Here is a 14,801-nt window from a genome sequence, read left to right as displayed (position 1 = left end):
AGTAGGCCTGGGTGTGGGATACTCTAGTACAAATCCAAGTTGACCAGTGGAATTTACATGATATTTGGGGTAAAACATTAGTTGTACCTTAGGGATAGAGACTGTACTTATTAATTTATGTAATTAAGCTGTGATTTTGAGTTTTTGAGCCCTTATCTTCTGTCTTTCTCCCAGAGGTGGTATCTAAGGTGGCTGACAACATGATTAGAAAAACAACTAAAATGAAAAAAATGGAAAAAAAAAGTTAGATTATTAAAGCAGAATTAAACATGTTATAATGAAGTGTGTAAAGAATATTCCCATTCTTTTCCTATGAAGAAACAGGGTGTCAGAGACAGCATGTCTAGAGAACGATTAACTGCCATAAGATTTTTCTTTTCTTTTTTTCTTTCTTTCACACCTAAGGCACACTCTCTCAGCCTCAGGCTAGCAATAGCAACCCCCCTCTGATGAAATTTGTCAAGAAAACCCCATGATAGTTTCACCTTAGGTCACCAGGAACAACTTGAAGGTGTACGCGTGCGCAAACACACACACACAAGGCACACTCTTTCTGAGCCTCAGGATACCTATAGCAACCCCCTTCTGATGAAATGCCACACTGCCGCCGCTTCTTCTTTTTCCATCTCCTCCTCCTCTTCCTCCCTCCTGGCTCTCACCAGAGATGAGTGGGCAGTTGGAGGCATTGGGCTATCTCTGCCGCTTCCTCCTCCTCTTCCTCCCTCTCTCCTGGCTCTCACTGGTGGGCTGGTGGCTGGCAGCATGGGACCACCGCTGCTGTCGCTTCCTTCTTCTCCTCCTCTTCCTTCTGCCTCCCTCCCTCCTCTCACCTGCAGCAAGATGCTTGTGTGCTCTCAGAGAGGGCTCTGTGTGCTGGCTCTGGCACGCGTGCCATGGATTTGCCATGGCTGGAATAGATGGTCTGACAAGGAGGTTCCTGCATTTGTGATTGGCATTTTGTTTCTTTCCCTTTATAGGTAATGATATGGTTATGAGAGCTTTGCTGGATGCAGGATTTACAAGTGAACTTGTTCAGAATTACTGGAGTAAGCAGGACCCGTGAGTGTTCTTTTCCTCCCCACCTCCCATGGCACAAGCACTGTGTTCCTATTTGTGAGTTACAGCCGGCCTCCACATTCTTGAGGAATAGGCGTGTAAGACCCCTGAGAAACTGGAAAAAATGTGAATATGTGGGGGAAGGTGGGAGGGATGTGCCTGCAGGCTCCTTCTTTCCCTCATGAACACATGCCAATTCTGCCTTACCCGGTGCTTGGCCCGCTGAGTGAAGCTTCCCTCAGCTAGGCAAAGCCTCTTCCCCCACCCATGCTTTGGCCAGCTGAGAGAATCTTCCCTTGGCCGGCCAAAGCACAGAAGAATGCTTCCAGGCTGCTGCTTCTCTCCTGGGCTTTTTTTCCCTAAGGAAAAATGCCTGCGAGGGAGAAGGAGCATGCGTGTGCCCTTCCCAGACATACTCTCAAAAAATCAAATCCATGAATGTTAAATGCACAAATGTGAAGGGCCGACTGTACTGTGATATATCAAAATAATATCAAATGAGAATGTACATTTTTGGTAAGTGCAATAAAAACACACCATGGCATTCAGCATGTACATATATTTGGTTTATATTTGGTTTAAAATGTTTTAGAAAGATCTGTGGTAAATGGCGGGTTGCATCCAGGCTCATTGAAGACCCACTGAAATTCTGATTTCTGTGTGTCTGCTCTATACCCAGTTGTCATTCTTCCAAATTCAATTTGCTCAACTCTCTTTCAATCTCTCTCTCTCCACAGTGGGCAGGGCATTACAGCACGATTTGTAGCTACCGATGGAGGAATCACAAGAGTGTATCCCAAAAGGTAAGGTCCCATGTAATTTTAGGTTATAAAGCACAGACATTGAGGAAACTGGTTGCTTTTGGGTGTGTTGGATTGTCATTAGAATTCAGTCACCTCTCCCTCAACCTTACATTGTAAATTGTTAATTGAATACAATTGGCCCTTCATATCTGCAGGGACTCCATTCCAGATCCCTCTGCAGATAGCAAAAACTGTAGGATCTCATCCCATTACTGTCAATGAATATTTATTATTGTCAATGGATACACTGGTGCAGCAACGTGCATGTGTCACCATTGACAATAATGAGGTGGGGCTATCTGGGATGGTCCAATCTGCAGATGACTAGTCCGCCAGAACCAAGGGCTGACTGTAGTATTAGTATTTGTCTTTCTAACAGGAGTTGGCAATGACCTTGGGATGAAAAAGTACAACAGAGTGTTCCTCCCACCCATTAGATGCTGCATCACTGCTGCTGCTACTAAATTACTAAAAGCGCCTGAATTTTGCCACAGTCGCCTTTGAAAATTGGTAGCAACTTCAATGGCTGTATGGTGCAAGAGAGTCCCAGAATATCTCTTTATACCACAAAGCCTTCTATTTGGGCAGCAGTACTTTACTCACTCACAACTCCTCCATCTTAGGCTACACACTAGTTAGCTTACAGAATTATCCTGGCTACTCAGATGGAATGGCTTTGAAAGAATAATATTGGCATTTAAGCATTCTACCCTTCCCACATTGATCCTTAAAATAGGAAAGTACTAAAGATACTCTTAATTATACCTACACGTGTTTTTCACAACAATAATTAATGTTCAGCCACTGCTAAATTTTGGGAAGAAAACCAAATCTGTGAGGGAAGCTGTATTAAACCTCAAAGACTGTGATCTCAGTCAGCAATCCTTCACACAGCAGACTGCCCTGACTGCTTCAAGGCTAGGACAAAGTGTACATCGGAGACCTAACACTACTAATACAATTAAGAGGAAGATACAGACATCAGTCAACTTTTAGGGAGACTAGGAAGAATTTGCTCAGATGTTTGGTACTCTCCCCCTTGAGGAACAACTTACATTGTGCAAACTAGAGGCAGTTAAATCAGTGTTACAGTCAGTGACTGCTTCAACGGAGTCTATTAATTCCTTGTTACCCTCCAGTTGCCTCTCAATTGGACCACTGACAAACATGCTTCCTGAATGCTCAACTGCACCTAAGAACAAAAAAAGAAGGCAATCTAGTTCATGTAGTCCAATCACACAACAGCATTCAAGCAGCAAGTCAAAGACTCAGTCGATCTTTTTGTTATATTTTCATAAATTGAATTTGTTTCCATTTTTTCAAGATATAGCCATTAATTTTTGCATGAAAAAATGTGGGTTCGAGAAACACTTCTTTATAAAAAATTATAATAGAAATAATTTTCCAATGCAGTGAAATAAATCGTACGGAAATTTATATATGATTATGAACATTTTTCTTAAGAAGTGGTTCATAGGTTTCATGAGATTGTCAGATGGGCCCATGACCCATGAAAAGTTAAGAACCACTGCCTTATGGCACATGGAATTAATCTCTGAAATTCCTCTTATGCCTTAACAAATTTCTGGATTTCACAGTGTATCAGGGCAATTCAGAATGAAAGGAATTCTTGCAATAAGTAACTTTAAATGTCCTCAACTAGTGTTAACTAGCACTGCAGTTTTTACTCTGATATGAATGAACTGTTAGTGAGTTCAGTTCAATGGGGTTTACTCTTATGGAAGGAGGAATAGATTGCTGTAATTCTAGAAAGAATAACCTACAATTGAACTCAATGAGGCCACCTTTGAGTTGACATGCATAGAACTGCTGTGGTAGTCTCAAGGAAATGTTTGGTAGACAAGTAAAAAGTGACAGTTGTGTTTCATGTTCAGTGCAGGCGAATACTGGACAGAAAATGCTGAAACATATGAACAGAGTTACTACAAAAGGAGCTTAGATAATGAAAACTATGTCTTCACAGCTCCCTTCTATAACCGTAAGTCTTTGGATACCTAAAATAACATTATTAAAGCTGGTGATTAACAGTTATTGACAAAATCTGAATGGCTCTTCTTTGGCTTCATCCACACTGCAGAAATAATTCACATTACTTTAATTGCTGTGACTCAGTGTTATGGAATTCTGGGGACTGAAGTTTTGTGAGGCATAATGATAATGAAGGATCTCTATAGGTAATGAGGAAATCAAAATAGTTAAGGATTTCTCATACCTTGAATCAAACATTGAATGGAACAGACACTGTAGTCAGAAATAAAAAGACTAGCAACAGGAAGGCAGCCATGAAAGAACTAGAAAAGATCCTGCGGTGTAAAGATATACAACTGAGTACTAAAGTAAGAATCATCCAGTCCATTGTATTCGCCATCATCATGTATGGATGAGAGAGCTGGACAGTGAAGAAAGCTACAGAAAGAAAAGAAACCCTTTTGTGATGTGGTGCTGGAGAAGAGCGCTAATACCATAGACAGCCAGAGATACCACAGACAGCCAAAAAGACAAACAAATGGATCAAGCCTGCACTCTCCCTGGAAATCAGGATGTTGAAACTGAGGCTACTGTATTTTGGCAACATCATGAGAAGGCATGACTCATTTTTTAAAAAACAACAATAATGCTAAGGATGGTAGAAAGTAGCAGGTGGGAAAAAAGGAAGACCATACTCCAGATGGCTACACTTAATCAGGGAGGTCACAAGCCTGAATCTGCAGGAACTAAGCAGAGCATTGGAGAATAGGGCATCTTGGGGCTCATCCATAGCGTCACTATGAGGCAGGGCTAATTGAAGGCAGTAAACAACAAGATACATTTAGCCTTTTCTGTCAGAGCTCTGGTGTCACACTCACACACATGTAATGGATACAAAAAAGTGCAGGACCTCAAGACCCATTACCATCAAAGGATGCCAATGTGTGTGTGGATGCATCGGTATGGTTGCGTATACATGCTGTCATTGATGGTAATGGGGTGGAGCCATCCGAGGATGCTCCAATCCATGGATAGTTAGCCCACTGATATGGAGGGCCAACTATATATAGTTTTTAATAAATCAGTGTAGTCAGGTGGGGGAGGGGGAAGTAAGGATTGAGCGGGCGGTCCAAGTGGAAGCGGAGCATAAGGACCCAGAGGGAGTGGGTAGAGAGGAGGCAACGCCCTGGGAGGAGGATATAAGTGGAGAGGGACAGGTGAATTGAGGAGGGAGACGTGGAAGAGGGGGATGCCCCGAGGTGGTCACGAGAGGAAGAGCGGGGGTACTCTGGAGCCCAGGAAGGGTAGGACGCCCAGTGACTTTGGAAGGGCGACACGGCCTGATAAGGGTGGGACCACACAGCGCTGTAACTTTACCCAACCCTCGGAGGGAAGGGGATTTCCAGTACCCACACGAAGGGGAGTGGAGACGCCAGGCTAAGGAACCCCTGGAGGGTGAATGGTGGGACCCGAAAGGGGAACATTGGGAACAAAGACCAGGGCCTGAGCTGAGAGAAAAGGCAGACTGGGAACCCAGTGAGAAAAGACGCGGAGGACGCCCAGCAGGAAACAGCTCTGAAGAAGAAGTCCAGGGCAGAGATCCATAAGGAAAGACCCGCGGTGAAGCAACCTGGGTCCGGGCAGTTTGTTATATCTGTTATTCATGTTTAGTAAAGTTTGAAGCATCTTCCTGTGTTCAGCGTGGTGTCTGGGAAACTGAAACGTAACTCAGCACACGTGGACTGGCAATATGTCGCAGGGAGGAAACGCCCCACCCTCAATCAGACAGGCATTCAAAACACAAAGCTTTTAAAGAATGAGTCCAGAACCCTATTCCTGCCCATATGGATGGCTGACTGTACAAACCTTGACATCTGAATTTTGCAGCAATTAAATGCCCAACCTGTATCCATTTGAAAAAGCCTAAGAGCAAGAAAAAAAGCCAAAAATGTTTACCTGCTGCTAAAGGATAGCAAAGAGAAGCCATCTTGGCCTCCCTGTGGAGGGCGTTTGAGTGCCTGGGAGCAGCCACTGAGAAGGCCCTCTCCCTTGTTCCTACCAAATGAGCCTGGGAAAGTGGTGGGAGAGAGAGAAAGACCTCTCCAGATGATCTTAGCATGCTAATTGACTCATAAAGGGAGATACAGTCTTCAAATAATCTGGACCTAAACCATAAAGGGTATGTTACAGCTAAGGATTTTGTGACTCATTGATACATTTCTGTCTTTTTTTTAAAAAAATGAATTGTGGTCTGATTTATTACCTAGACATCTATTAAGATTCTTTTCTTCTTCTTCTAAAACACAGGAAGTAACTATGAAGACGGTATCATGGTAAGCAAAGCTGTGCAAATAGATATCAATGGAAAACTTCTAAAGCCTGCAGGTAGGAAGGAACAGAAGTGACATCTATAAGCAACTGTCATTTGTTATTGGTCATAGCCTGCTGTGGCACCTCAGTTATGAAATATTCTTCTCTTAGAGGCCCAACTAGCAGCAGCATGACTTTTTATTTAAGTCTTTGGAGTCTAATAGATTTTATTCAATTTGCTTATGTGGTGTAGTTTACATTATTCTAAATTGCTTTAAGTGTTTTCAAATTGTCTTATTTTAAGTCTTAAATGGATTAATATGCTTTTAGGTGTTTAAAAATTATTCTTATTGTTTTAAACTATTCTAAACTAATTTTATTGTACTCTTTCTTTCTACATTAGATATAGGGATGGGATACTGGATTTATGGCATATCAATAGTAATAACATTAATAAGCAGTAAATGCGATTGGATGTTTTATTATAAAGCATATACCTGTGTTATTTTGTTTCCTTCTAAAAAATATTCCCTCTTTGATTATGTAAAAGTTCTAACTGATTATTTGAAAAGCATTTAGTTTGGAATGTGGATCATTCTGGAGGCAAATTTCTAAGCTCAGCTAATATGCTCTGTTACAACAGACAATTAAATGTTATATGCTTGCATTTCCCTAACATTCTTCCTGTTTCATGTATTTATTGTTAGTTGTTGGAGTAAAAATAAATATAACCAACTGGATGGAAAATTTCATTAACATCACCTCAAAGAATCAGGTCCAGGTAAAGAACTATCATGTCTCCCTGTGAATGTTTGAACTTACTGTAAGTAGTGATTCAAATTTATGTCCTTACCTGCACTTCAGTTCCAACTGGAAATACTGATTCAAGTATTTGTGTAAACCTAAATGGCAGGCAACATTAGTCTGCTCATAATGTTTTCTGCAGCCTGCCTTGCCACTAATGGATACAAGAGGAAAGTTTTGTGAATAAATTAAGAGATACTCACAACATTAGGTGTCTGATCAATTACTCATAAGAATATTTGTGCCAAGGAAGGCCCTGCTTAATTCAAAATTCATGTCTTTCCCACCATCACTATTTTTCTTGCCATATTCTTTTTATTTTCCTGCACCTCCAATATTACTTATACTTACAAGAGCCAGGGAGAAAAGAAGGAACAACAAAAAGTGGTCCAGTTGTGTGTCTTCTGTCTTTCTCTGAAGCATGCAGATGCTGTGGCCTGAGCTGCTTTCAAGGAGAAGAAAGAGACATTTTCCTGTCCACATAAGGAGTGTTAGAAACCAGGGATTTTAAAGGAAAGTTTGGTTATATTATTGGGGAATTTTGTCAGGCTGGGTAGCCTCTTTCCCCAAAAAAATCCATTAAATTCTGAGTCAGTTTAGGCCCCGTCTCCTGAAGAAGTAAAAGTCCACATAGGATACAAATGGGTATAGTGCAGATGTTTGAGTGGAAGGAAGTGCTCCGTTCATGGAGTTTACATACCAGTCCCTTTCAACTAGCTGTAAGAAAGCCTTCCCACATACACACATTGTGAAACATAATAATAATAATAATTATAATAATAATAGAATAATGTTGAAAATGAGTTGTTCTTAGTAGATATTTTGATGACAGTAGCACATAGGAAGACAAAATGGGGATTATAAATGTAGTGAATTTGGACAAAAGTGACTGCTCTTCCCAAATGGTTTTATGTTGTAATCTGACGGCTGTAAAAGTAGCATTATATCAGCTACTAACAAAAAGCCTTGTAGTCATCTTTCATTAAAAAGTGTTATGTTTTTCTTTTTCAGTGCAAAAGTGAACTGGTGGATGTGAAAGAAACAGTGTGGTAAGCAGAAATCTTTTTGCAGACATTAAGCTGTTTGTGGGTAATGTTTGGAAGGCCAATATTGTTTGTATTTCACTGGAGCATTTAAGACACAGGCAATTTGTAGACTAACAAGCAAGTGTGCACTCCTACCTTTGCAGGAAAAGTATGTTAGCTATCCTCAGTCAGTCCACAAATAACTGTTGTTGATAGGATTAGACCTAGGTTAAAATTTTGAGTTTTTGAACACAACAAAAGGGCTGAAATCCTGTTAGTGGCATACACAGGTGTAAAGTCCACCTCATGCCTGTGTATGCCCCGTTTGTCTTGTCTTTCCTTCTTCCTCCTTCCTTCCTTCCTTCCTTCCTTCCTTCCTTCCTTTTTTGCGTGGTTGATATTTTTTTTCTTTCTCGCCAAGGCCCAAAATCAACTCCTATGGGCTTGCCATTTAGCAGCTTCAGAATCCCATGCCTGATAAGTAGGAGGCTCAGAAATGTGTCACACAGCCAGACACAGGCGTTTATCATACTGGGACTGATTTTGACATTAAAGAGGATAAAGTGCATTTAAAGCATCCCAGTGAAGCGGAAATGGCAAAAATGCACAAATGATTATCAACACAATTGTGCAAACAAAGTATATCGAAAATGCATTGTCGCTGAAATCCCCAAAAGTAAAAAGATGCACATTAATGCTCTTTGTGACCACTTAATGGCAGTTTTAATGCAACGTGTGTGAAATCGTTATGCGTAATGCACAATTTTTCTGGGATATTCACAGGAAAAACTCCCAATCTCCTTCATGTGTAAACTCCACAGATGTTTTAATTGTCTGGAGGACTCTGGTGATCCTAGCATGTGGTGCAAACATTCTGTGTCTGGCTTTGAGGATATAGCCAGATACTGCTCTAATTCTCTCCCCTGCATGTTCCATCTGCCATGGAATGCCGTGGGGTGGGCTGGGAATGTTTTGTGGAACAATGTTGCAAACTACATGGACATATACACTTGACCACATATGTTAATAGTAATTGTTTTATATTAAACTTCTGGTGTCACAGGAAAAGAAAAAAATATTATGGATTAGAAATCTTACTTAAAATCATACCTTTAATCAGCCACTTAGAATAAGGGAATCATAAAGTTGGTAAAGAGGACAATGTCCATCCTGTCCATCCCCTACCTTGCAGGACTATACAATCCAAAACACTCCCAAACAGATGGCCATCCAGTCTCTGTTTAAAAAAAACTCTCTGTTTAAAAAAAACTTGAATGGAGACTCCACCACACTCTGAAGCCGTATTCAGTGAATGTTTTCTAAAAAGAAAAATTAAATATTAAAATTGGATGTAGTACCAGAAACTAAGGCAAGATGTGGCCTCTGAGACAGGCAAGGATGAGAAATGTTCCATTCCCCCTTCCAAATCTCCCAGTAATCCCTTAAGTGACTATTACTTCTGCTTTGTTATCAGATTTCATAAGGTGATGGAATGCTTGGGTTTTTTCCTTTTTTTTAAAAGGAACATGGAAAGCACAGATCTTGTTTTTAACATAATTGAAGCAGGAGGCTTCTGCCAAGCACAAATTAGCTTGAAGACATAGGTCAATTTTGTGCACCTTTAGATCTTTTAACTGATCACTTGATAAGAGAGATGCCATTTCCTGTCTGTATTTACTTGCAAACTGCGTTGCTAGCCTTTCTCATGTCTCCTCCTCCTTTTCTTACTGATAGCATGTTGATTGTGTAATCCTTGATGATGGAGGATTTCTTCTGATGACAACATCAGGAGCTTATATTCCAGAGGTAAGTGTTATGTAAGAGCAGTTGTGACCAGGCAAAGGAAGACAAGGCACCATAAAATGTAGGCAATTCAAGAAAAAATGTAGGACATTACCAAATAAAAGCTAAAAACACTAATACAAAATTAATGCTTCTTAAACATGCCAAAATAGGGGACATTTTGGAATTCCTCCTGGACAGGATGAAATGTAGGATCTGCCCTGGAAAAAGAGACTCTTGGTCCCCTGTATAGGAGGGAAATTCTTATGTTCTCTAACCTTAAACTCTCTTATTTCATAATCACCAACTTAGGGTTTGAGATATACACACTTGTAACATCGGCACAATACATCACTGAAAACAGCATCAAACCTCACTTCATTCTACACAGTAGGCCGCCTAATGCAATCCACCGAACAGTCCATCTGCAGCAGGAAGATATAATCCAGACCTATCTTTAGAAGACTGTTTATGAATGACTGAAAAATAAATATAAATCACCATAGCAAATTAAAATTATCAGTGAGTGTGGTGCTTTAGAAAATACCAATAGTACTAGTTGGATGTAAAACTGCATTGGTGTTGTTTCTAGTACAAGTGGTGTTACAAAGTTCTACAGTGTTTGATAAGATCGTTGTGGTGTGCATAGCATAAAATGTGTACTTTGATAAAATGGTCTTAGAGTTCAAGGTTATGAATTTCTTATCTTCAATTGAAAAATCCATCACTGTCAAAAAAAAAAATTGTAGAAAAAATGTTTTGAATGCTTGATCCTGGAACACTTTCTTGCATTCCTTAAAGGAATATTTGCATAACCTTTGTGTTCTCATTATCATAGTTTGCTCTAATTAAAAGTCTGATGTCAAATGTTTATCAGTTTGGAAAGTGAACAGGGCGGACCCAAAAATAGATAGATGTTAGATAGAGTTTCTCCTTACTCAGAGGATGGCATAGGTATGCAGAATATATAACTTTGTAAATTAAGAGAAACATAATCATAGAATCATAGAGTTGGAAGAGACCACACAAGAACAAGGATCCCAGGAACACATAATCAAATCACCCCAGCAGATGGCCATAAAACCACCAAAGAAGGAGACCTCTTTGACCACCACTCTCGAGGAATGTGTTCCACTGTCAAATACCTCTTACTGTCGGGAAGTTCTCCTAATAATGAAGTGTAATCTCTTTCCCAGTAGTTTGAATCCATTGCTCCAGCTATTCCCTGGAGCAGCAGAAACAAAGTTTGCTCTATCCTCAATGTGATACCCTTCAATACTTAAGGAGGGCTATCATATCACCTCTTAACCTTCTCTATCCAGGCTAAACTTACCAGCTCCCTAATTCTCTCCTCATAAGGCATGGTTTCCAGACCCTTCAGCATTTGTCATCTTCCTCTGGACACACTCTGGCTTGTCTACATCCTAATATATAAACCCTTCCTCAATATATTAATTGCTAGTTTATGACTTACAGGTTCTAAGACATGTGGGATGTGAGAGCACATGACATGAAAATGTACATTAACTCATTCACTTGATGTCATCAGGTTGTTTCCCTACCTGATTATAAGACCATAATAAAACAGCCACCCTCCACTGCCCTGCATCTTTTATGATAAGTTTCTTACTGTATGTTCCTACCAATGGCCAGAGTAAGGCAACATGGATCCATGTATAGCCTGCACATTATGGTCAGGATCTGGCAGTGGCCAAGAACAGTGTTTGCATAGTTAAAAACTAGTGTGCCACTTGGCCTGTTCCTTGAGATGTCAGATCTGACTATGGTGAAACATGCTTATTTACATCCATTTGTATGCACTCTACATGTGACTGTCTTTGGAAACTGTCAATTTCAACAGGTCCAAGTGCTGTGGTCAGGCTGAGACCTGGGATGAACACAAAATCCTTTTTGAAACAGCTTCACTGGTTGCCAGTCTAATTCAACTGCTGGTTTAAAATTCTGGTGGTGACCTACACCACTGGTCAAGACTGTCTGAAAGACTGTTATCTTCTCATGTGAGGTGCTAGCTATGATCTTTCAGGGATTACTTTCTCTTGAACCCAGCACCATCACAGGCTTCTCTGGTAAGGACAGGACAGGGCCTTGTCAGTGGTGCTCTCAGGTTGTGAGGCCAGGAAAGGGCTGGGAGGAGGAGCTAGTTGCACACGCCTCTGGCTCTGAGTGCCACTTTCTGGCTTCCTGCTGTCTCAGAGAGGCAGGGAGGAGGAAGAACGGGCACGCGAGTGCCTCTTCCTCCTTCTCCCTCATCACCCATGCCTGGTGAAATGGTGTCGCATGTCACTTCCAGCAAGCGTGCCATAGGTTCACCATCATGGGTCTAGGAGCTGAAACCCAAAACATCGGGGGAACCTGCTGGCTTAGCATCAAAGCCTCATAAAATGCCAGGTTCCTGATCAATTACAGCTAGATTGCTGTGATGTTGATGAAAGTGTTGACCATCACATTATTTGGCAAACAAGTTAAAAGCAGGAACAGTAATTAAGTACTGTATGTCTAAAGTAAAGACTATTTATGTTTTCTTGAACAAATTTCTCTTTTATGTACTAGATTGGAAAATTCTTTGGTGAGATTGATCCAGGCCTCATGCGCAGTCTTATTAATATGTCACTATATGCCTTCAATAAGTCTTATGACTATCAGTCTCAGTGTGATCCAGAAGAAGAGCCAAGGCAAGGAGCTGGACTTCGCTCTGTCCATGTGGTCAGTGTCTTCTCACCTTTCCCACGTTGTTATTGGTGATAAGTATTTAGAGATCCTTATAACATTTAACTTATTCTCTTCTCTTTTCCAGCCTACAATAGCAGATATTTTACATCTAGGGTGGTGGGCCTCTGCAGCTGCTTGGTAAGTGGAACTTTTCAGGTAGGTTTTATCTTGACTAAAGTCTTGATGAAGCCTTTGTATGTAGTACAGATTTACCTCTTTGAAATTTCTCCCCTGCATTCTTTTGATTTGAGTTTATAATAATTAGCTAAATAGAAAGTACTCTCTGGGGCTGAACAGACCTGCAATTTGAGCCGGCTTCCTGGCAGCGTGGGAGTGTGGCAACCGCATGCCCTGACTCCACATCCAATCAGGCATCCCGCCACCTGCCCAATCAGATGGTGGGCAGCATTGGGGCATTCCTGTAGTGCAGCAACCAGACACCACATGCCGTAGGAGTCCAGAAGAGCTGGGGTGGCAGCAAAAAGAGCACCTCTTTTCTGGCCCAAAAAGGAGTGGCATTTTGGGCCCAAAAACAGCAGATCAGGAGGGTTGCCACGGCCCTAATCCAGCACTTAAAGGGAGTTGTGCAGAGCCGCTCCTTTGGGGCAGTCTGTTTCATCCTTCCGATGCCTTTATCTGAATAGTAAATTATACCCAGCAGAACAAAAATATACACATTTTCTCACCAAGGTCATAGAAAATAGTTTAGAAATTTGTAACACAACATGAATTAAGGGCCTTGATAACTGAAATTGAAATGCCTTTCTGTGTTGGACAGTAATCCAGAAAATAAACAGAAACATGACTAAAGTCAAAAGAGATTATCAGTACTAGCATCAAATTGAGAAAATCCGGGCTCAGTTTGTACATTGAGAAGGTTTTTTTGTTTTGTTTTTTCACATGCAAGTACTTTCTTGAAATGTTATATGTAATGAAATCTTGTAAGGATTTGGTAAAGTGGGAAGCTGCTATGAACAAGAGGTCAGTTAAATGATAATAAGAATGAAAGGAGAAACAACACTGTCAGAATTAATGTAGGAAAACCATAGGAAACTGAGGTAAAACTTTTTTTACCTGTATTTTACAAGAGAACAGATCTCCCTTGTTAATGGCCCATTATTGCTCTGTGGGTTTGCATTGTTCCAGATCCTGCTCCAGTTCACATAGAGGATTTAGAAAATTAATTCTATTGTTAATGCATACAGAATTTTGCCACAGCATTTAGTTCTCCCTTTTAATTTGTGTCTTTGCTGCACTGGTTATTGATATGCACATTGATGAAACACAGCACCAGAAGGATGCATTCCTTTCGTGCTGTGTTACTTATGTATAAACAAGAGTTAATTTATTTTGATAATCTGCATGAAGAATGAAAATACATCAGTGAAAAACAGAAATGAAAAGTTATGAGAAAATGTACTGGTTCAACTACCTGAAAAGTATCGGGAAATAAAAATAAAACAAAATAGTCGGTTGCTTGTGCACCAGTCATGATTCACATATAAGACTAGATGAAACTGTCTGCCAAAATAAAGCTGCTTCGGGTCTCTCTGGAGATACGCTATTTAAATGATGCATGGGTCCTAAGAGTCCGGAGGTCGTGCCAAAGCCACACTCCATTCCTAAGCACTGGAGTGCAGCTTTTGGTGCAGTTTCCGGATTCTTAGGATGCATACATCATTTAAATAGCATACCTACAAAGAGACCCGAAGCAGCTTTATTTTGGCAGTCTGTAACAGGCCTGTAATTCCAAGAAAGAGTTGGGTTGCTAGAAATTTCATACTCTCATCAGCCCTAGTAAACATAGCCAGTGGTAAGGGCCACAGATTGTCCAAAACCTTTGCTAAGTAAATGAATTCTAATCACTTGTATTACCCCTCCAATACACCAACAGCACCATTTTTTTCTTTTCCCCTTTCTTCTTTTTCTTTTCTTTCTTCTCTGTCCTCCTCCAGTTTCTTTAGATGGTTCCAGAATAGGAAAATCAGTCTGTAGGAAACTCAGTGTGCAACTTGAAAGACTCAGAATGTTATACATGTTAGTTGACATGATAGGAGAGACCTCTGAGGTAGGGGATGAGGAGGAACCCATGGAAAATACAGGATAAATATTATATATCATGTACCCTACAGCTGAGCAGGGTTAGAAGGATGCTCTTCGTTTTTAAAAATATAGGAAAATTTTCAATAAAAATAATTGTAATAGAAGGGGGGGGGAATCAACCTCCATTGGAATATACCCCAAATTCAATTGCCCTGCATAACTTTCTGCCAGTGTTCTTATACTGCTGCATGGGGAGGGG

At 40.6% G+C, this 14,801-nt stretch overlaps 2 protein-coding genes across 8 annotated transcripts in view; both read left to right on the top strand.

Annotated features, from left to right (window-relative positions):
* HGF (hepatocyte growth factor) overlaps positions 1 to 14,801 on the top strand; it is a 218,939-nt gene that overhangs the window by 6,098 nt on the left and 198,040 nt on the right. The window lies entirely within an intron of this gene.
* The window catches only part of CACNA2D1 (calcium voltage-gated channel auxiliary subunit alpha2delta 1), a 577,268-nt gene that overhangs the window by 535,250 nt on the left and 27,217 nt on the right, over positions 1 to 14,801 (top strand). The window contains 10 exon segments of the mRNA XM_042466637.1: positions 978 to 1,059; positions 1,794 to 1,859; positions 3,755 to 3,858; positions 6,156 to 6,233; positions 6,866 to 6,933; positions 7,974 to 7,986; positions 7,989 to 8,011; positions 9,722 to 9,793; positions 12,341 to 12,493; positions 12,585 to 12,637. Coding sequence (XP_042322571.1) covers positions 978 to 1,059; positions 1,794 to 1,859; positions 3,755 to 3,858; positions 6,156 to 6,233; positions 6,866 to 6,933; positions 7,974 to 7,986; positions 7,989 to 8,011; positions 9,722 to 9,793; positions 12,341 to 12,493; positions 12,585 to 12,637 — 712 coding nt within the window.

Source organism: Sceloporus undulatus, chromosome 5 (genome assembly GCF_019175285.1).
Source record: "Sceloporus undulatus isolate JIND9_A2432 ecotype Alabama chromosome 5, SceUnd_v1.1, whole genome shotgun sequence".
Taxonomy (NCBI): Eukaryota; Metazoa; Chordata; class Lepidosauria; order Squamata; family Phrynosomatidae; genus Sceloporus; species Sceloporus undulatus.
This window is presented reverse-complemented; position numbering and strand designations above follow the sequence as displayed.